This window comes from Bacillus rossius, chromosome 14 (genome assembly GCF_032445375.1).
Source record: "Bacillus rossius redtenbacheri isolate Brsri chromosome 14, Brsri_v3, whole genome shotgun sequence".
NCBI classification, from domain to species: domain Eukaryota; kingdom Metazoa; phylum Arthropoda; class Insecta; order Phasmatodea; family Bacillidae; genus Bacillus; species Bacillus rossius.
In genome coordinates this window covers 5,844,438-5,868,018 of record NC_086341.1, presented here as the reverse complement: position 1 = coordinate 5,868,018, position 23,581 = coordinate 5,844,438, and the positions used below count along the sequence as shown (strand labels likewise).

The 23,581-nt window shown below is 39.1% G+C and overlaps 1 protein-coding gene across 2 annotated transcripts; it reads right to left on the bottom strand.

The window, feature by feature from the left end:
• Nucleotides 1-2,339: 2,339 nt before the first annotated feature.
• Nucleotides 2,340-20,359, bottom strand: LOC134539074 (protein Mo25). Of its 2 annotated transcripts, none has more exons than XM_063380802.1 (8): nt 20,114-20,359; nt 19,736-19,906; nt 18,033-18,200; nt 17,064-17,182; nt 14,319-14,487; nt 10,505-10,669; nt 3,579-3,683; nt 2,340-3,074 (listed from the first exon to the last, which is right to left on the bottom strand). In XM_063380802.1, the coding sequence occupies exons 2-8, from the start codon at nt 19,835-19,837 to the stop codon at nt 2,892-2,894; spliced, it is 1,011 nt and encodes a 336-aa protein (XP_063236872.1). In that variant the 5' UTR covers nt 19,838-19,906; nt 20,114-20,359; the 3' UTR covers nt 2,340-2,891. The 2 variants fall into 2 exon arrangements, with proteins under 2 accessions (XP_063236872.1, XP_063236871.1); XM_063380801.1 differs by having other exon boundaries at nt 19,736-19,886; nt 20,114-20,339.
• Between the last annotated feature and the right edge of the window lie 3,222 nt (nt 20,360-23,581).

Below are 23,581 nucleotides of genomic sequence, written 5' to 3'. Positions count from 1 at the left end.
CTTTGCCGTACAATTTTTGACCGTTACAAAAATTACGATTGCATGAGGGGAATATTTATGTACATTGTGGGGAAATGAGGAGAGGAATAGTTGGGTACATGGTGGGGGAGAAGTATAAATGAAGCAGCTCACTTGCACAATAGCATAATTTAGTGCTTGCACATATATAGATCTGCAACATCAGCCAAATAGAAATGTATGTCTTATACCTAGAGAGGGTTAAAAATCGTAAAAACTATATAACAGCGAATTAATGCGACTTGTTAATTATTTGCGATTAAATGTGAAAATCCCATATTCCTGCGAATTGACATTAAAAACGTCTCAAACACTTGCCGGGCAAAACTAACATTAAAAATACATTTTACAATAATTTTTCATGGAAAATTTGACATTTTAAATGTTAATTTTTCACATACATGTAATCACACCAAGCCACCATGTTGCCAAAGAATTGCTGCCAACACTTTTTTCGGCATTATCAACAACTTTACAAACAATACGAGAAAAATAAAATATGGCCGCGGTATATTCTCTCTATGAAATTATCGAAGTTACTGTGTACGAGTAGTGTCGTTGAATCTCATAAGCAACGGTACTACGTGGTTCGATATATCCATTGACGATTCTCGATGTATTTCCGTAGCGCCATTTGCTACTTTATTTACTCTTATGTGCTACAGTACACATATGGCGCAGTAAACCTTTGCTTTGTTTTTAACGTTGGTTTCTATGCTGTTTGTCAACAAAGTGTAGTTTGCGCGGATTTTTGATAAAGTGCTCACATTTTACCATACAGTAATAGTTTTTACGTGTTTATGATAATATGGGGCGGACCAAGTCCGTTTCCGTACATTCGCGCGCATCGGAATATAAGGGCCATCATTTTTATGTTAGCGATACGAATATTTTGATGTGCAAGCCGTGCAACCTTCGCATCAACTGGGAGAAAAAGGGATACGTCGGAAAAACATATTAAAACGTTGGGTCACATTGACAGACTCAAGCAATTTTCTGAGCAAGATGACAGGAAACGACATGCAACATTACCAACCACACTGCATAACCCAAAAAAAAAAAAAGCAAAAATTGTGAAAAAGGAATTTATTGAAGAGACTGTGAAAATGTTTCTCAAGGCTAATATCCCTCTGTATCCAGCTGTAAGGGAATACATCAACAAGTACATTCCTGGTTCTGGGGACATACTCCAAGCATCTACACTGAGAAAAAATTATGTCCCTGTGGTTGGTGAAGCGCTTATAAAATTCTATAATATTGGTAATAAATGCTATAAATGACCAGAATAAATGTGATTTTTCACCCTCTCTAATTATACCTAACATAATAAGCAAAAAGTTTTACTTCTGTTGCAAGTGGACATATTTTTTTTTATAATGGGTTTAAAAAAAATTTTGGGAAATAATTCACAGTGCTTAATATTCTGTCATCATGTGTACCTGTCTCACCAATCAACCAGCATACCATAAACTTGGTTATCTTGCATGACAATATTTAAAAAAAAAAAGAAGTCAATATTTGAGTATGCTGATATAGCTAGATGACTTGAAAAATTGTTGATGTCTAATTGAACAGCAATGAAATCTACTAAACAAGAAAGAAAAAAAAAATTGTGCAAGGAGAAATGGGTACTCATAAAACTATTTCCTCTGGGTTACAATTCCATGACCTAACGACCTAACAGACTGCCGATCCTACTCTACACGAGTGGGCTAGAAAGCACATTATAAAAAGTTGCTTATACTAGAATGTGGAATAATTGATAGCTAAGTGAAAATTAATTTATATATTTATTTAAATTTTCTATAATAATAATATTCAAAACAGTGAATGCGTTAATGTCCAGCCAGCTTATACGTAACTGCCAACACTCTTCTAATCGGTTGTTTGGAAACAAGTTGCAGATTGCAAGTTAGGTTCAGATGACCCAGTAGCAGTCATGCTCTCCCAATGGCAGCCAGCAAGAATCAAGATGTCGCACGTGAAATTGTCAAACAACTAGAAAACTACTTTCCAAGTCACTTAGAAACAAAACACCCGAGTATCGATAGTAGCATCAGGAATTGGTATTGGAACATCCTTATTTTCAATACTGATAGAACTTAACTATAAACATTGGTGTGTGTAAATATCATTTAATAAAACTATGTACTGACAAAGAGTTCTCAAAAGTTTCGAAATACTGTATGCATTTCTCATTTAAATTAATAAAATACATTAGCTGACGAAGTGGTACGTAGCAGTAATATGCAAACAACTATGAAGTTATATGTTACAAAACAGTACGATAGGGAAATGATCACAATAAAACACTGGCAAGATTTCATATGCAGTCACTCTAAATTAATTTTATCAAACAACATTACAGTTAAAATATAACAATAGCAGTATGTACAGATAAAAAGCCCAACAGATTACAAGGAAACTCAAGAAATAAACATTCATCAAGCACTTCAAATCAGAAAATGCCATTGCCCCATCCTCGCCTTGGTTTGCCGACGATCATGGAATGAAGTGCCCCGGGAACCGTGGAGACGCGTTCCCGCGGCCACCGAAGAGCGTGAGCGCGTGTCGGAACTAGGTGCGTACGAAACGAAGCTGACAACCCATCTGTGAACTCCAGCGACTACGTGACAACGAAAAATTACATCAGACAAGTAGGTATGCAAGTGAGCCGGTACGATCTGCTAGGGTGGCTCGCGCCACGCCGGCTGACGAGAACATTCGGAATGGGCGGACAGCGCCTCGCGATGGCCGGGACTGCCGGCGGGCCCGCCCGTCCCGCGAGGAGGGTCAAGAGCGTCCCCGCGACCATGCGACGCTGTCCCGGGGCGAGAGAGACACACCGGACAAGCGACCGCGGGGGGCCTCCGCTAGTGGCTGGCCGGAGGCTGCAGCTCCCGGATCTGCTTTATCAGGTACGCCTTCTCGTCGTTGAACTGCTCGTCCTCCGAGCGGTCCGTGTGGAATCTCGTCAGGAACTCCACCAGCTTCTCCTGGTTCCGCAGGAGGATGTCCAGGATCGGCTTCGGTTTGTTGGGGTTCGCCACAAACACCTGGGGACCAGCAACGCGGTAAACCAATTCCAGCCGGCCATTGTCCATTTCGGCTCAAATTACATGATTTGGCCTATTTATCATGACAGTTAACATTGTCAAAACCAATAAAAATACAAGTAACATCTACATATTGAATCTATCGAACAGTTGCAAGCCAAACAGTACATTTTCATGATCTTTGGGGTGGTACCAGGATTATATCTAAGGTTCACTGTGCCGATTAATTTTCTGAGAACCGGAGAACCGAGACAGACCCGTCAATAGTATCGAGTACGACGAACTCGACTTTCAACTCAAGTTTTTGAGTTTCGAATCATCGTTAAACATACTGAGAGATTTCTGAAATAGGAATTGTTTCATAAAAAAAATTTCTCAGCCACATCACTTGGAGAGGACATGCAGAAATGTAACAGCTGGCAATATTTTAGTTTCAAGGTTTGTCATTTAGGCCGACAAAATACTAACTAAACACAAATAATGCAGCTAAACGATCATACATACCTTGAAAACATGGAAGGCTTCAAACTGAATATTCCTGGATTTCTCTCTCAGCATATTCATCATCAGTTTAAGATTGTCCGGATTGGAAATGTACCTTGTCATTACCTACACAAAACCAACAAAGAAGAAAATATTAGTACCATCAAATACAATCACTATGCAACACTGAAGACACGAATTTTACCATTTTAAGTGTTAATGTAAAAAAAAAACAATAATGCATTTGCCATACAAACTGGTTTTTGAAAGAAAATAATTTTTACTACTGTTTAATAATTCAAATCATTATATGATGTAAAATAAATAATTTCTTAAAGAAAATTGCAAAACTCATCCATTAAGTTCACAAATATTTAATCATCTACTTTGTTTATTGTAATTTCTACATCAACTAATAATTTTTTCCATTGAATTTATTGTATGAGTTTCCAATTAGCAATTACTACGCAGATAAATCACAGATTACACTAGGTTTGTTACCACAGAGATTACCTTTTGGCTTTTTTGTTTTCAAAGACCAACCAGGGACCAAGCCCACTAGTGTAGGTAATTCATTAGGGAAAAGACAAGACAGGAGTAAAACTAAAAACTACATCTTAAAAGTAGAAACGGACTAGAATTTGTAACAGACTGTACTTTACTAAAACGTAACTAGTTCATACATAGTACATATTTCAAGAATTTATTTTTGAATTTATACTTCTTTAGGCGCGTTATGAAAAAAAAAGATGAAATTTCAAGATGCGCGCGCATCACTGTAACACAAAATTAACAGGTTGAAGCTGCCCGCTAAACCGCTCATTAAGTCTCGAAAAGAAGCTACCAACAAAATAGAAATAGACCCTTTATTAGTCGCACATGTTGGCACGCTCGTTGCCTCTGATCACTGTTTTCATATTTATGATATTTATCCACATGTTTCTAGTTTCTACATTCACAGCACGTGTTTTAGTTTCATACAAGTGCGAATTATACATGTGCTATTAAATTATATTCAGTAGTGATTTAAATTGAATGTTTTGATTAATATTATTTACTATTCGTAAATATCAGTAAAACAAATTGTGCTTATATACTTTTTCAAGTGTTCCAATATAATTAAGGTTAACTATCCATATGTATTATTTATTGATGAAAATTAAAATATTAATATTTAATATAATTAATACTAAATATTATTAATGTTAAATATTTATTATTGGTTATTTAATATTTACAAAATAAAGAAATAAATTTAATAAAAAATGTAATAAAAAATTTGTCACAACAATTAAAATCGAACATCAAATTAAAATATTAATTTTTAATATTCATTATTAAATTGAATAAATAATAAATATTTATAAAAATAAATGAACAAATTTAATGAAAACTTTTTGATGAAAATGAAATGTGAATATTAAATTAAGATAATAATAAATATTTAAAAAATTATAAACTTAAATTTTTGAATTTATTATTAAATTTATTTATTTTCTTAAAAATATTAAATAATCAATAATAAATATTATAATTAAGAATCTTATAACATTTCGTACAAAAAATGTCATATACAGTAGAACCCTGTTATAACGAATCTGAAGGGAGTCATTTATATGTTCACTATTGTGGCCAACCCCCCTTATACCGGGGTAGTTGAACACGTCCGCACCCGCCACGCCAGTCCCGTATACGCGTCTCTACCGACATATTGATAATGAAAGTTTAGTAAAATTAACTTAAATAGACGCGCATGGACTGGCTTAAAATTTGACCAGTGCGCAAAAGCAATCATTAACGTACTAAATTGACCGACAGCCCTGCTAAACTTATTGTGATAGTTAACATATATAAAATGAATTACCAGAAATAAAATGACCAGCTTTAAGTACGGTAAAAAAGGAAAGCAACCTATAAATCCAATTCGTGATACCATTTCAATTGCTATAATTAAATTTAATGTACGTTGGTGACATTCACATACAAACAGTCTTACACTATACTTAAAATAAACCAAAGTCCCATAAAGTCTATTACGGAGGAGGGGAGGGTGGAAAAACGAAATAGTGACGTCTAGATAGTTCTACCAGTAATTTCCATCGCCGCACTCTGTTTTAAACACGTTGCCCGCAAGTCAAACCAGCGGAGCCAAAAGTTACAAATCCAGTTCTCGCACTTACTTGTTCTAGAGGCATACCTCTGTAGTCGGTGTGCGCCGGGGTCGGATGTAAACCCCGCTCACCTTGTAGCGCCTGTAGCATCGCGCTACATTGATGACCAGTGCACTAGGCCCACGATATCGCATTCTCATACACCACGACTGGTGTTACTTCGCCGAGGGTGTCGTGGCATTACCGTCATCTTCAATATTAATCACGTAACGTCACACTCGTAGCTCATCGCTGAAAAGCCAATTCTCGTCTCTGCCGGATAGTTCCGCGGCCCGCGGTCAACCCACACTCTCTGTCAAAAACAGCTGACCGCCGCCTCCCCTTCTCACGTCAGCTGACGTCACCCCCCTCCTGTACTGCCCCCCCTCACTCCGCTCGATCGTTCTGGTTATTTCTAGCGGCTGCCACTACCGAATAAGAATAATAAGCGTACAACAAAACAACAAATAAATAATTTACATACACCATTAACTAGTATAATACTATAAATAATATTATAAAACAATTTACTCATCTTAAAACAACCTTTACGCACCATAAAAGTTATAATAAAAATCAAGACGACTGAGGCCGCCACAAATGGCCTCACTATAAAGGGGAAACTTCATATCTGGGAAAACATTTATATTGTCGCGGTCTGGAAATTTTATTACTTTTTTTTCTTAAATTTTATTTTACTTTTGTATCTCGTTAGGTTAACGTGTTGGTGTACGTGCACGTTTCCAGGCTCGGCCGGTTGATTTCGACACGCGGGTATTGGAATATAGGTTGCTGCGACATTAGTTTACAGGCACCGCGGGCTTTTGCGAGGCTGCGTGGTTAGCTAATTCTCGCGGGTCGCTGGCCAGGGCCCGCTGAGAGGTTGCAACACGCCGTTCCAGAAAAACCCGCTGTGTAACGTCGATTTTGTTTGTTCTGCCACGCGAGGCTTTTGTGTACTCGTTTCGAGGACTCTGTCCCGATTAGTGTTGCCATCTGGCGTCCGACTTTGGAAACGTAGACTGAAAAAAAAACAATCGAGCAGCGCAAGAGGGAGAGGGGGAAACTCGCTCGCGCCTGCGCAGAAGGAACTGCAGACTTCAGTTGTTTTTCATTTTTCCTTGTGGGAAGGGGGGACAGCCAGTTCCCCCAGTGGCTAAGTTTTCCCGGTGTTCGTGTTTTTTTTTTCCGGAGTGGCCCAGTTTTGTAGTTAAAACCTCCTTCCAGGGAGGGGCGGGGGCTTTTTGCCTGGGGACCTCTCTGGAAGCCGGGTCCACGTCGGTTTGAAACAACTTTTCTTCGCCTCAAGTCAGAGGGTAAGTGGTTGGCCATGGCTCGTTCGCCACGACCATTTCTTGGACGATCTTCGTCTTAATCTTTTAAGAAATAATGTAGTATTATTCCATCCCTATTATTTATTATTTGGATTTGGGAAAAATCGACGTCTGGTTATAAGCATGTATGTAGTGGTAACTGGGAAGTGTACTGTTCCTTAGCGGAGCGGCGGCGACGGCCATGTTGTTGTAGCGATAATTGTTTGCCGGCTGACTTCACTATAATGTGTATTTAATGTATTTATTTATTCGTTAATCCCATTGATAAATGATTTATTATTAATTTGTTAATCAAATATTTGTTTAATTTTTTTTTTTTTTATCCTAGTGAATAAACTCTGTGCTTGAATGAACTTATCACGTCTCTTTTCAGTACATAAATTATACCCTACACTTCCTGTATAGGGAGAAGACTTGATCTCGAGTACCATGCTTACCAACGAGCTACAGTACCACCCCCCAATGTTATAGGTTATTTATTGTTATGTGTATAGGTGTACGCGGGACGTCTGACGGAGTCGCGTCACAATATTGGCAATACATACTCAAAAGCAAAATCTTAACTACACATAGGCCTAAGCCAAGAATAAAACGAATGAAAATACTCAAAGCAACAGTTTTAAGAGCAAATGCATATATTATTTTTAGTGAACTACACATGTACAAACTTTCTATTACCTAATGGTTTTTGGACATCGGCGTATTATCCTTTTTTCAGGCATTTAATACTCTGTGACGTTTTCGCAGCTTGAGAAAGAAGATTGTTCAGCTTGTTTAATATTGTACTTAATGTGGATGTTGCAATTCCCAGTTCCTTTGCTATTAAAACGTGCGGGACAGTGGGATTGGAGTCTATCTTTTCAATAATGTCCAGTTGATCTCGCACAGATAATGCCTTACGTTTTTTTCCCGCGTTTTTACATTTTTTTATGTACGCATTTCTTATTGAAGCACATTTGCAGCTTAATAACACGAAATTCTTTTTACTGTCAAAAGTAAATAAACGAAAAATAACGAGTCTGGCACATCAAAGATCACTACGTATCATTTAGTATCGCAGTTGCTGAAAGTGGAACGAAATTTTCTAACTTTCTATGGAAAAATTTAGTCCACAGAGTTCTATCTAGTGGTAGTCGTACGAACCTTACTCGATCAAAATGTCCGAAACGTGAACGATAAAAATGAGACGTAAAAATATTGAATTTGCTGCTATAATGTACATACGTATTTGTGTGGTGATAATTTATGTTTAATTTTGATAATATATCTAATGTACACGCGTTTGCCCATCTTTAACTATGCAGGGAAAACTATTTTTTATTTTCACCTGATCACCATTTATGGCTACACGTAGCCTACCGAGGCCAATCGAATACGACTTGTTTATAATATGAACAGTGGACAATCGAGTAGCGTATTGCGGAGAAAAACTTCAATGTGATCCAGAATAGACGTTTTGTGAAAAAAATTGTAATTATATGAAAATATTTGAGATAAATGTGCATTATGTCAGCAAAATTTGTTCGTGGTACACGGGAAAACATATCAACATTGACAAAAGTTGTGCGCTATATCCAATAAATTAATACATAACCTCACATCATTTTGCCGGGACTGAGACGGAAATTCACAATAAACGGGAATTCATTATAGGCGGGTTCACTATAAACGGGTTCTACTGTATATTTATTATTCTCCAAATTTTATTTATTTAATTTTTCAAATTTAAACTAACTTTATTGACTGTGTTGACTATCTTTTTCCAGTCCTTTTATTATTTTATTGTACCTAATTAATTATTTGCATGCAATCAAAAACTATTTTTTTAATGATGCCAAAGAAGTATAACTTCTCACGCACTACATAAGTACACGCACCCATTTTTTTTTACTATCCAAAGCAAGTTGCTAGTTAAATTGCACGTACCCATGCATTTCAAATTGTAAATAGAATTCATATTTTTTCATTGAAGCTGTGTCTTTAAGGTCATTACAAATAATTTCATTCATACATATTTTTAAAAATTAATAATTAGTGTCATTAATACTTGAACAGTTTTGCTGTATTGTATAACCTAAATACATACAGTAGAATCCCGCTGATGCGACCCCTCACGGTTTCTGGAAAAACTGACTTATAAACGGAATGGTCGCAATAGAGAATTCGGGCTATAAACGAAAGATATAAGAACAAAGCTATCCTGAAATGCTGTGACATGTTTTTAGAGTAGATAATCACAGCGACAGACCGGGATGCGCTTCCACACTTGCCGTCAGCGATGTTTATTTTTACAGCTCAAGCAATTATCTTTTCCACGTCCCTTCACAGCGTAAAAAAAAAAGAAACAAAAACACGTTGGAATGTTGCCGCACGCGGTGTGGGAGGGGAGGAGGATGCTGACAGTTTCTCAAGCAGAAGGTTGAAATAAAGGAGGGAATGTGTTGAAATGTTAGTTGGAAAAGGGGAAGGGGGGGGGGGTTGTTTTTACATTGTTTGTGGCTCTGGGAGGGATGAGCCTTGAGGAATTAGCAGGGGATGGGAGAGGTAAGCATCACGTCACGTAATGACGTCAAGCCGCCGCTACCGCCAGCCTGGCCGGACGAGTTTCTTACGCTCTCGCAGAAGCTACCGCAGCGGCTTTTCGTGCGGGTGGGTAAGATAACATGACAGCTGAGACGGCTTTTCATGCGATAGTGGATGCGCCGAGCTAGGCTAGACACTGCCGTGTGGACAGTCTAGAGGGGTGGTATCTATTTTTAGCCGTCTTTTGTATGCCTGCCTGCTTACAGTACAGCGCTCGCCAAGATAAATGTGAACACACAGCGCCCAACAAAGTGCAACAGACTTGTTTTTCAGCCGATTTTACTCAAATTTTCGACTTTCTCTGCTCAAATTTTTCACGGTTTCTCAAAAAACGGTCGTATAAACGGAATGGACGCATCAGAGGGGGGTCGCATCGGCGGGATTCTACTGTACATCTGAATTCGATAATCCGTAATGACCTTCCCCGCCTACCCATTTCCCCGGTTAATCAAGGTTCTGCTGTACATGACCAACCCTTGAGGTTTGCTACGTAAAATATTGGTATCCAAGTGAATATTGGTTATTACTAGAGACCAGGAAATTTCGCACATTCATTTAGTCGCAAGCTAGAATGCAAACCTCCACACTCTCGCACTGTGTTCACGATTGGCACGCAGTTTTCTGGACATGCCCGTCTACGACCACGAGCCAACGACGTCCAGCTGGGAGAGAAGTAAGCGAATCGGGTAGCGCCAAATAACAAGGATGAAAATGTTCTCGCTAAGAAATCAACCAATGGGGAAGCAGACATGGGTCGAGCACACCTATAACTTTGAATTCTATCCTGAGGCCAGAGGAATCCGCGAAATTTCCGGGAGACTAATTATTTGGAAGCTAAATGGAATGCCAGAGGAACGGAGGAACAGGAACGAGGCCTCACCGTGAAGTTGTGTCGGTCCAGCAGCAGTTCCCCCAGCAGCTTGAGGCTCTGGCGCCGCGTCACGTAGTTCTCAGAGTTGAGCAGCCGCTGGTAGTGGCAGAACACCTTCTCGTAGTTCTGCTCCAGGAACTCCGCGCACAGCATCTTGTGGCGCGTCAGCAGCTCCTGCAAAACCCGGCCGGGCCGCGTCACGGACCACTCGCACAGCCTCGGTACAACCCACAACACAGTTCGAAAAACTGTTCGACACATTCCGGTACCGTCCGTTTATGAGAACCATCTAACTATTCTCCGAGGGCGGACGGGCAGTTCCGTTTCCGCATTTCGTTTTAAAAGACATCGAACACCCAGCACACGTTCTTGAAAGCATTCAAAGCACTCGCACTTTACATTTATCTTCGTTTCTCCACCACATAACGTTACGGTCACAACTCTAACACCACTGTCGTCCCACACACGGCGAGAAGACTACGGGCCTTGTGCTTAAGAGATACCGTGCTAGAAACACCGGCAGTTTTTTTTTTATCTGGCACGTTTCCCATTCGGCGAAAGCCGGTGCCATCTTAACCTGTCTGCAATGTGATTGGACTGCACGTACTGGCATCTTAACTACCTTGATGTCAAGGAGATGTTAGGCTAAAAATAAATATGGATAAATAAACCAGTTTTCGATTAATTCTAGCTTAATATGCCCCTTCCGTATCCCTTCCGGAAACTGCAAAGAAAATTCAGTAGCTTATACAAGTTTATTTTGGAAAAAAAAATTACAATTTTCAGTACAAATGTCTTCTCAATTCAGTTTTTTTTATAAATCCTAGCTTCTTGTCAATTATTGTATGTTTACGATACAACAATTATGTTGTGATAGTAATAACTCAGGACAAGATTATTTGGTGCATTACGACAAAACCGAAATTACACCAAACAGCACCTCAATACACCACCTTATAACACCAAAATTCAAGTTAATACAACAGAAAGCACTGAAATGCAATTAAAATCATGAAACTATTCAGAATTTTCAATTAAAACATAGCTCTAATGACAACTACGCAATCTTTTAAATATTAAATTTAATGGAAGTAATTTATTTAGCATGAAGTTAGAACTAAATTAAAAAGCAAAAAAAAAAAAAAAAACTGGTAAAAGTGTACTACTATTAGTCATGCAACTGTTATTAGTTACTCATTTTTACATTATGATGTTAGTATAATTTTCAAACACAAAAATACTCGATTAATTTTATTTGTTCCGAATAGTTACACATGCTTATTACTAATTTTATATTCTAAAAGCTTATGATGTATCAGTCAAAATTACACAGTTTTGACAAAAATTATTTTAATGGAAAATAGTAGGGATGGGATTTTCGAATCTTGGATTCGTCGAATATACCGAATCCTATGGATTCGAGGATTTGTAGGATCCGAGGTGGGATTCGAGGTGGGATTCATGGTGAGTTTTTAAGAGTTATAGGTAGTAATTGAAAATTGTAGTTCTGGGCGAAGTTAGAAAATTAAGAACCGAACCGAACCCTTACGTTCGGTTCGGTTCGAAACCTCTTAAAATATATGCGAAAAACCGAACGTTCGTTTAAAAAAAATTACGTTTTTCTAATTTTCTAACCCCCATTTGAGACCATTCACAACACAGCACAACAAAATATCATTACTTGTAATATTCCGACTTTTATCGCATAATCGTCGCCTCAACAGTTTCAAGCGCAGACAAAATAATATAAAAATATATTAATCGTCGCATAACTCCCATAGCATTTTTTCATATAGGCGCGCTTTGTTTATGCATTTCTCGTACTACGTAATATAAACTATCGTACAAATGCCAAAGGTATAGTATATTATACCTATAACTATAGTGCGTGTACGAGAAGTATTGTAAAATCACCAAAGATTGCGTACCCAATACGTTAAAATAAAGCGCATGTACGATAACTCTCGTATTTCGGCAAAACTAACGTGATCAAGTTAATACAAGACAACTGCGGTAGGAAATGATTACGTAAATTACGTATTTTAAATTACTGGGATGTATTTATTTTCTTTGGCCTTTTTGGTTATGTCAGGTACTGAAAATATTAATTTAATCTTGTGTATTAAAAGTACTGGTCCAGTAAATATTACAGTACGGTACTAAGTTGACTAGCGTAGTCGCGGCAGCCATCATTATTTCTTGCGTTTTCTTTTTTCCGACGCAAATTTCTATGACCACAATTCTTACGTTACGTTTACAATATTATTGTTCTTGAGGTGATTTGCGATGAGCAGGCTTACGTCTTTTAAGTTTTCCAAATGGAGAAAAAAAAATGACGACCCAGATGACCCAGAACCACCCCAAAAAAATGTCTAAAGTTTCTTCTGACGAGCAGCATTCTTCCAAGAAAACAGCAACTGCAGTCAGCGGGTTTTGTAATGTAGATAGGTAACTTAATTCACATTCGACTTTTTTTTTATGTCCTATTAAAAAGTTTTACTTATTAAAAATGTTAGGTTATGTCTACCACAAAAATATGTTATGTGACCTTATGCTGAATGTTCGTCATCTTTATAATATTATTTTTTTTTAAATGAAGGTTAGTGTACACTGAAAAAGGAAGATAGTCTTTTTGAAATTTAGATGGAACTTCTTCATGAATTAAAAGTATATACCTATATAAATAAATTAAATGCAAAATGATTTTCTCTCAACTGTTTTCTTTCCTTTATTATTGATTGCATAAACTTTACTTATAAAATGTTTTGCAATGTTTTAATAAAGTTAAGCTATATAATGTTTTAATTTTACATATGGCTGGAGAACCTTTCTTTCTCACCATTCAGTTAAAGACCAAAATGATGGTGGTCAGTTCATTTTAATTCAAAACAATTATTTCTGTATGAGGTTCGGTTAGGATGGTTTCAAAATTTTTTTGCTATGGTTCGAAACCAGAGAACTGAGTTTCATCCAGCTCTAGAAAATTGTATTCCTAAACTATATTATAAAGGTAACGGAAATAGCACAAACATAAGATAAACTACACTGCATTTTGTCAATTAGCATAACTACTCGATCATTTCCAACCTTCAATAATATAACATTGCAGAAAAAACGTAACTTTTTTTAAATGGTGTCTGTTATACAAACATATTTTATTGAAAACATAGGAAGGATTAATTTAACAGAGAATTAGACAGATGCAAACTTACGTGTGTGGTTTTTGAGGTTATTTGTCTCTATTTTATATCAGGTGTATACACTATGCACTTATTTTATGATTTTATAAATACACATGTGATTTTTTTAATACATAGGCCTATGTAATTTATTAAAATAAATGTGTGATTTTTTTAATGACATGTGGTGAAGTTTAGTGTGGGACTGGGATTCGAGATTCGATGACAAACACTGAGGATTCGAACAAGGATTCGGATTCGACCAAAATGTGGATTTGTCCCATCCCTAGAAAATAGCTTTTTTTTCCCAGTAGAAAGATATGTTTTTTATTAACCATACTTTATAAAAAATGAAACCATGAAATCTTGTCTCTAGTAAAAACAAATTAATTGGAAATAACCATAAAAGAAAACTATTTATGAATAAATATTTCTTATTGAGGTATAATTTTAATTATGACCCTGCACAAATTATTTTTGGCTTTTCTGAAGGAAAAAAAAAGTTAATGTATGAAATTGTACAAATACATATTTTTCAATCAAATATAATTGAATTTGAACACATTTACACACAAAGGCAAAAAAACACATGAGTTTAATGGATACAGCTGAGTACATTTAGGTGGTTGAAAGATTGTACGCACCTTGAAGGTGGAAAACGCGTCGGACGCAATGTCGAAGGTGGACACCTCCACGTACGTGAAGAAGTTGAAGAAGTCCTCGGAGTAGAGCATGATCTTGGCCAGGGCCTCGTACCGGGCGCACTCCCGCAGCATGGTGCCGCAGTTCAGCGCTATCTCCTGGTGCTCGTAGCTGCAACCAACCCGTCGGTCCGACACAGGGTCCCGCTGCCTTGCGACCGTCAGAGGGTCCCCCGGTGCTTGTGGCCGGTAACCACCGTGTGCACGGGATTGTTTCGCGTAACCAGGGGGGGGGGGGGGGGTTTAGGAGTTCAACCCCCCCCCCCTAACACCAAATCTTTAATTAATTTCTTATTCATCACTCAAACAAATTTCATATTAAAATTAATAAAATTGTCACCATTACAATATTTAAAATTTAAGTACCGAAAACTGTTAAAATAGCACTGTTTCACTCCTTAAAATCTAAATTTTCCCGGGGGAAGACCCCCGGACCCCCCCCTCCCCCGCTTTAATACTGGATGGGGGGGGGCATGCTCCTTAACACCACCCCCCCCATACACAAATCCTGGCTACGCCACTGCATGAAGCAATACTTCTGAGCTATTGCTCTGGTCACGCCGACCCTCGCACCTCACAAAGGTCACTGGTTCCAATCTGTTTGCAACTTTCACACTTGGAAGCAGCTTGGCTTCTGGGTTGTGGCCGCGTCCTTGGCGGAAAATTCACCGACGATTCGGTCGACACTGCAGTCGCCAGTAGGTTAACTGCTCCCTGACGACGGCGACTGCAACGTCGACCGAAACGTCGGCGAATGATTCGCCCGAGGACGCGGCTACAACCCAGAAGCCAAGCTACTTCACACTTGCTTTATCCCAGCTGACAAGGTTTTGATTTTGCTGCAACGCGTCATCCCCGGTTGCTGCCCGGAACGACTTGAGCCGGAAGCTGAAGGTTTTAACATTGTATAAGATTTTCTACCACTCATCACATACTGGCTTGCGTTTCTGAAACATCAATGTGCAATCAGAAGTTTATTATGTATTGATAGATAGTCAAAGAATAAAAGAGGGCATTTTTGGGAGGTCTAAGAATGAACATTAGCACTGTTTCATGGATAAATGTGATTTAATTAACCAACATTTTGCTTACTAAACAATTTTTCAGGAACGTAACTTGTCCAATTATTTAGGACTTATTTAGGAAAACCCACAGTTAACAGGCAAGGGTATACAAACTGTCACCTTGAGCGTCAGCGAGCACGCTTACTTCTGCCTTCGGCTTGCCACTAATATACTGGTAGAGGTACGTTCTTTATAGCACAGTAACTTAAAGGCTCACAGAGAAAGAGAGGAAACGAAAGAGGCCATATAGTGTAGGTTTGAATAATTTAAGTTCACAAGAATTTAATTGTAAATGTGACTGTTAGAGCACAGGTAATAATTAAATGCAATATCTAAAGTTAACAGTGAAAGACAGCTAGCTACAAATAGTTTCCCCTATGTAATAACACTGTCAACAGACATTACTTTATAGTATCAGAAAATATCTTTAATGTGTGCTCACTGCCTTGATGAAGGCACATACACAATAACAAGCAATAAAAAAATTATTACATTATACTTGGGTACAGACTCTGAAATCACTAACATTAATCATGCCACATGAGATTGGCACGTAACTGAACACAAAATCCAATAACCCTGCATTATTTAAAACTATATTATTTATTTAGCAAAACATGCCTAACTTATTTAAATGTTGATGATTTGTTACAAAATATTACCTCATAGGTGTGAAGCCTAATTCACCAAGGATACTAAGCCCATTTTTACATTAAAACAATCAATATGTGTATCAGTGCTTTGAGAACATCATTTAAACAGGATTAACCATAGATGCTTAAATATAACTATTTTATTGTTTAACATATAATTTTGTATCTGCAAAAGTCAAAAACTGAACTTATAATAATAGTTGTACAGTGAAACCTCATTACAAAGCACCTCACTAAAAAAAAATTTCTCACTTTGAAGTATATATTTTAGGTCCCAACAAAATGTTTTACATTTAGTAACAGTTCATTATTAAGTACAGTACACTCCCGATTATCCGCGAAATTAAGTGGCAGGGCCACCGCGGATAGTGAAAATCGCTGATAATCCGCAAAAGAGCAGAAAATGGGAAACAAAAAAGGAAACATTAATTTCAACTTAAAAATCTAAAAATTTATGTACAGTAAAACTTACAATTAACAGTAATGATGCTAAAATTGTAGTATTTTACTGAATAATTAACATTCAATACATTTCAGTAATGTAAACATAAAAGTGCTCGGTTCTTAATTCGTAACAAGGATAAAGTACAGAGTACTGTACGTACTCAGAGGCTTCATTAGACACTGCGTGAGTTCCGAGAAGGCCAGTGATGTTTTACTGTATAGTGCACACAATACACTCGTCAGTAGAGTTAAAATTTGCTCACTTGTAATAAAATACAGATTTACATATGTGTTGTATTTTTTCATAGCATGCGCGGATAATCCGCCCCGCGGATAAGAGGGAGTTTACTGTACCAAAAAGGGTGGGATTTTTCGAGTAATTTGTAATGAGATTTCACTGTAGCTAGCTATCTCCTTTGCAGAATACTTTCTATTCTAGCAAACCAATCAGTTAAATTTCTCAAATAGGTACTCTTGTTGGATTCAAACAATTTTCTGGAAACATGTGCCATGCGGGCGGAACTCACCCGGTCATCAGGGTGAACAGTATCTCGGGCTTGGTGCAGATGTACTCGACCGTCGGCGACCGGGTCCCGATCTGGCGTCGCAGGATGTTGTTGAAGACCTGAGCCACGTCTTTCTTCCCCTAACAAACCATCGACAACATGTTATAATGCAGGTGGGAACTTTACTGTAGAGTCAATACTCCAACTGTGTTAATAGAAATCTTTTTTCTCACTGTCTTGACTTCCAACTCCAGCTCAAAACATCAAATTCAAGTTTACTATATTATTAATGAAATAGGTTTACCAACAAGAACAACACAGTGTAGTTGAATGACTGACTAATTCTCATACAAGGTGTTAATGGTTGAACAAATCAAAGCTACAACATCTCGTTGACATTAAGGTCACTAGGACAGTAGAGGGTGAACAGTTGAGGCGGAATGGCGATGGAATGGACTGTGCTTAGCAAACAATTACACAAAACTGATATTTAAAAAACAAAATCGACTTTTGGGTTCCGACACATTCCAGCGGGCGTTTCGCATCTGCGATACAATATTCACGGCAAAAATCCTAGAGAAACAGAACCGCCTACACACACAAAGCAGACACTGCAGTAGGCTCTTCATTGCTTTGTAGCTCCATGCTGAGGTAACAGGAGTAATGTAGTTGGTTACCTTTGCTTTGCAACAATAAAAAAAAATATTCAAAAAGACGTTTTAAAAATAAAAATAGCATTACATTAAATACTCACTATACGTAGTTGAAAATGAGCAGTTCATGAAGTGTTAATCAGGCAGGTACTGTTAGCTAAGCGTTTATTCTGTGTAAGGAAGGGGACGACAGATGGGAGAGCCTTAGTAGAGCCGGGAGCCGAGGGAGGCGAGCGACGGAGGGAACCAACCTCGAAGTCGCTCCTGTTGACTCAGTGTAAGGGAGGGGACGACAGATGGGAGAACCCCAGTAAAGCCGGGAGCCGAGGGGACCCACCTCGAAGTCGATCCTGTTGAGGTTCTGGATGAGTAGCAGCAGCAGGTTGCTGTTGTACAGTTCCTGGGCCAGCTGGGCCACGATGATGTCCGCCTGCGGCTCCGCGTCGGACGTGCCGTACAGCATGTTCTTGATGAGCACCAGGTTCTTGCTGACGTCCTCCTGGGCCTGCACAGTGTCCCACCTCTCACTGCGTGCGACTGCACGTCACCACCGAGCGCTTCAAAACTACTCCGTAGTCGTGAACCATTCGATAACCCACTCTGCATTTCTTTGCGATTATTCGTAACCAAATGATACGGCATGTGGAACTCATTCACGATAAAGATTTTGATGAATAAAAGTGTAACAATATTGAAGACAAAAAGATCATAGAGAAATTTGGATTTGTTACCAATAATTTGCGATTTAGATTTAAAGATACTCTAGTTTTTAAACTCAGAAACTTTATTTAAGGTCCAAGAAAATGCATTTCCTTTTTTTTACCCCCGTAACGTCACTTCCGGAGACAGGCACAGGTGAAAAGTTTTGCATCGCTTTTCCACGCTGATGCCCTGAACCTGATGGCATGATCCTGGATAAACTGATCCTGTGGTACATGATGCTGTTTTAATTTAGCATGTTGAAAGATCCTGAACATAACGAAAACTTGTGATACAGCAAAGTAAATTATGATTGTATGTTTAATTAAAAATAAAAAAAATATTCAAGATTTGACAATTTTTTTTGTATTGAGATATGTACTTTTGTCAGGCCTGGATATTTCAATGTACTAAATTAAAACAGCAAGCACCATGTACCAGAGGATCAATTATACAGGATCATGCCATCGGGATCAAGGGATCAACTTGGATAAGTGAATCGGAACGACTACCCAAATACATACAAGTATGACTTAAAGAGAATTCAGACATGGCCTGAGTGCTTGGTGTGTTTAATGTATCTTAAAAAATAACTATGGCATCAACTTCAACATTAGACTCTAATCTACAATATAGTAAATGTCTTCAAACTGATTAAAAGCCCTGGTACATAAAGACGATGGTCCACATTTCCAACTGTCTGTCAATGCCGAATTTGCATCCGATTGGCTAAGCTGCCCGTCACGTGACTGCAGATTTTCAGGGCAGAGCTGGGTCTGTTCATTTTAATTTGGTCCCATTCTGGTCAGCTATCATCACTGTGCATGCTACTAGCCATTGCAAATGTTAAAAAACATACAATGGCATGACAGACATGCAGGCACAGAAACGAGACGTCAACATTTACTTGTTAATAAATAAAGTTTTTGATATTACAATATTAAGATAAATAAATTACTTCACACGTTATTTAAATTTTCCACAAAACACATACGGCAACAACTATTAACAGCTCATTACGAAGGACAATCACCGACACGTATTGCATGCCAACATGCTATGCTCATTGGCAGAGCTCCAGCACTTTCACTGTGGCAACCCAGTTGGCAAAGCACATTGGCCCACTGTACCAGTGACTATCATTTCTGTGGTTTATTTCTCCACCAAAATTTACACCTCCAAAAAATTTGTTACCTTACACAGAATAATCTTCCTGTGATAGGGCTAAACTTTTAAATGATCTGACAGAACCTTTAACAATGGAATCCATTATCCCATTAGGAAACACAAACACAATTATGTTAAAATCACACACATACCATATTCATTTCCAATACTAACCTTTTCAGCTTTTTTATCGCCTCTCTCCAAAGCATTGACTGCTTCCTTGAGAGCCTTCACAACCTCAGCCGGACTCTTCTGAGATTTACCAAAGAGAGGCATTCTTGTACAAGGTAATATCCGCACTTCCGATTAACTGTCAGTGAGGCTGCTGCAATAACATGTGAAAACCTATGATAGGACAATACATTACATTAGTATTACATCCAAAGATTTACTTGGGTATTCAAATCTAGTCATGTAAAAAAATATAACCACCAAATGAAGGAAGACTTCAAAATAAATAGATTCCTTCTAAATTATTATTGCAAAATTTCAAGCACAAGAAAATTAATTATATTTGGCGTATTCTTCATTATCGATAACACCAGTGTTTACCTTACGGTATCATATGCAGGTCAAACTTGAACGATAAATCTTCGTTTGGACTGAGAAACAATTATACAAATGAGACTGTTTTTAAAAGGGCAACAAAACTCTTAAAGCAAACAAATACATATTTCTTCATTCAAATGACTGCACTCCCAAATACATAAAAATATATTTTCGACACAACTCTTCTGAAAGTCACTTCAAGTTAGTTATTTTGTCTCCATAGAACAAAATCCACTATAGAAAATTGTACAAACAAAAATAATTTTTTTAAAATTCCATGCTCCCGTCTATAAAATATAAAAATAATAAAAAAGTCCAATAAAAACTATTTTCAACAAGATACTCTTTAAAAAATATATAAGATTAATGTAATTCTACTATACCCAAAATTCAATTAAATAAATTTATGATTTTTCCTGAACAGTACGGGGTAAGGGTAGAATTTGAAAGTACGAAAATAAAAAAATAATCGAGATAAGATATCAAATACGTAAAGAAATAAAATGTTTAATGGGTTAATGTTGTTTAAAGTAATATAAGTAACGTTTTTGGTGGCAAAAAGGAAACCTGCAATTGGAAATATAAGTCTATGTTTTCCTATGGCAAACAATATTGGAACAAGGCATAGAAAATAAAGGTATCAAAATAATATATTTTTGATTATGACAGGAGTTAGAGGAGGTTTGTAGAGTACAAATATATGTAGGTATCTTCCCTACTTTCATTTCACAGAAGGCTGTAGAACCACTCCACTCCATGTAGGAAAGGTTTGAAGGATTGTAAGTATGAAAGATGGAGTGGATAATATTCACAGGGCATACATGATAGTTCAATATCTTGAGAACAAAATGCTACACATGAGGAAACATGTGGAAAGGCTGGTTAGTTGTTATTTATATTTAAATATTTTCATTTGGGATGAATAGGGGGAAGGGTGCAAAATGAGAGGAAATTCGTGGTGCTTTAGAGCGTGACGCCGTCCCCGTTGCCTAATCTGAATTTACGTAAATTTAAGCTGGTAGGTTAATTTTGAATCTCAAGGGGGGGGGGGGGGGGTTCCTGGCCTCGTGGCGGTAGGCAGGGATGCGGCGACAAAGGACTCCCCGGGCTGTTATGGCCTCCCAGGACGCCTTATTAATGAAACACACGAGTTCTTTTGGTTATTTATTACGTCGCACACTCTACAGGTCACACCTTCACGTGACTGGCCGCTTCATCGTCGACCTAAGCTCCGCGCACCTGAACCTGCTAGGGTCTCTGCGAGAGTATACGGACGTGGCGTGAAGCGTGCGGACGATCGGTCCCGCAGATTAATTAAGAAAACATATGACACTGAGTGATTGCGATTAGTCCCGCACAGGAGAATGATTACTTATTAAAACACGTTACACTGAATTACTGCGATTAGTCCCGCACAGGAGGATATTTACTTATTAAAACACGTTACACTGAATTGCTGCGATTAGTCCCGCACAGGAGAATATGCATGAGAGGATAGTCCGCGGGGTGGCGAAGGCCACGTTAAGCTGGGTACGGACACGTGAGAATCTGGAACGATATCGTACACGTGGCCGCGGCAAGTCCCAGTGGATGACTCGTCCGAATGTTTGTGGTCGCGTTTGGCGCAGTGCCGCCCTGCGTGGGCCAAGACCTATGTCCCGAGGTGGGACGTAATAGTGTGAGGTGCAGGTGCCACGACGGGTCACCTAATTGCTTACGTAAAATATAAAAATCCCTGATGGGATACACATGTTATTAAAAGACCGCGCGAGGTTGCTAACGGCCGATTTGGGCCTACCGGGGAGCTGATATAAAACGTTTGGACTATATTTACCTATTGCAGTTACATGGTGTTGGCGCGAAAATTGAAGGCTCCCCGTGCGTGGGCTGCCGGCCCGGGCGAGTGCTGGATGGCGACTGACTAGCCTCCCTGGCCGCCGGGGCCAGGGAGGGGGGAAATTCCGCGGGAAAACTGCGGAGCGCGGGAAGATGACTTCGGCCAGTTTTGTGAATTATACCCTTGTAACATATGATCATTTAATTAACATTAATTATTGAATGGTTTAGATTTCTTAGTTTTTGTTTATATTATAAAATGCCTGAGAAACAATACCCTTGCGCAGTGCCACACCCGGCCGGGCGCTTTGCACACGTAGGAGGCCGTGACTGACGTCACGCCGTTCGGGGCACTGCACTACGTTGCGCGCGCGGGCGCGTTCGGGGCGCGGCACTTATCAGGTGTTGAGGACACATAACGGCCTGTGCTCTCAGAGGGAGCACTGACGGCGGCGTCAAGCGGAAACAGGTTTGTGGTTAATTTATTCGAACTAAAAGTGCAAATGGATTTTAGGAGAAATATGAAAGCGTTAGAGAAGTACATTATGGACATTGATTTGTCACCACTGGTTAAAAATACAGTTATGTTGACGTCGTCTGGCCGACGACCACCCCAGAGCCCGACCTGCACCCGCCAGTATACGCTCCCGCTAACGGAACACACCCCTGGCCATGGCCCACCCGAGTCAGGCGACCCGAACAGCAATCAAAGACAAAGCCGCGGAAACCTGAGTAGACAAGAGAAGAACCGTACCCATTCCTCCTAAAACATTAAATTAGGATTTTAGCGACAATAAAATCTCTTCCAGACACACCCGTTTGGAGTCTAGCGTAATGAGGTCACGCCTGGCGCGAGAGAGGCCGAGCCTCCCTCGGACGCCATGCCAGTTCGGCAGTTCAGCGCAGCTCACGGACCGGGGCGGACCTACGTCCCACGGAGAGGCAACATCCTTTGTCTACATCGAAAGTAACGTCCGGTAAATATAGTCACTAATTAACAGAACCCCTTTTATTACTTAACCTCTCCGTGAGTACCCGGTCCCTTTTTTCGGTCCAGGACCTAATCCGGCCGCATCAATTTAAAGACACCCCGCACCACACTTGGTCAGCGGGGCTGCTCTTCAGTATACGGCACGGGCCGCCTCCCGCAACTTACAGAACTTTATTTAAGGTCACGCGCACGGCGCTGACCACAAACCCGCAAGGGAACTTGGACAAACTTAATTGCGGTGCGTGTTTCACCACAGTGGGCACAACACCCGCGCCGAGACATTTGCATACGGGATTGGCCGTCTCCAATCGTCCACCCCCTTAATTCAGTGTATTTTTGTATCCCGTATTTTGTATTGCTAACTTACGTTACCCGAGTAACGAGTGCCACGTAACTTGTGCGCGCCCCCTTAATTCAGTGTATTTTTGTGTCTCGTACTTTGTATTGCTAACTTACGTTACCCGAGTAACGAGTGCCACGTAATTTGTGCGCGCCCCCTTAATTCAGTGTATTTTTGTGTCCCGTACTTTGTATTGCTAACTTACGTTACCCGAGTAACGAGTGCCACGTAACTTGTGCGCACCCCCTTAATTCAGTGTATTTTGTGTCCCGCCTTTGTGTTACGAAATTACGTTACCCGTGTA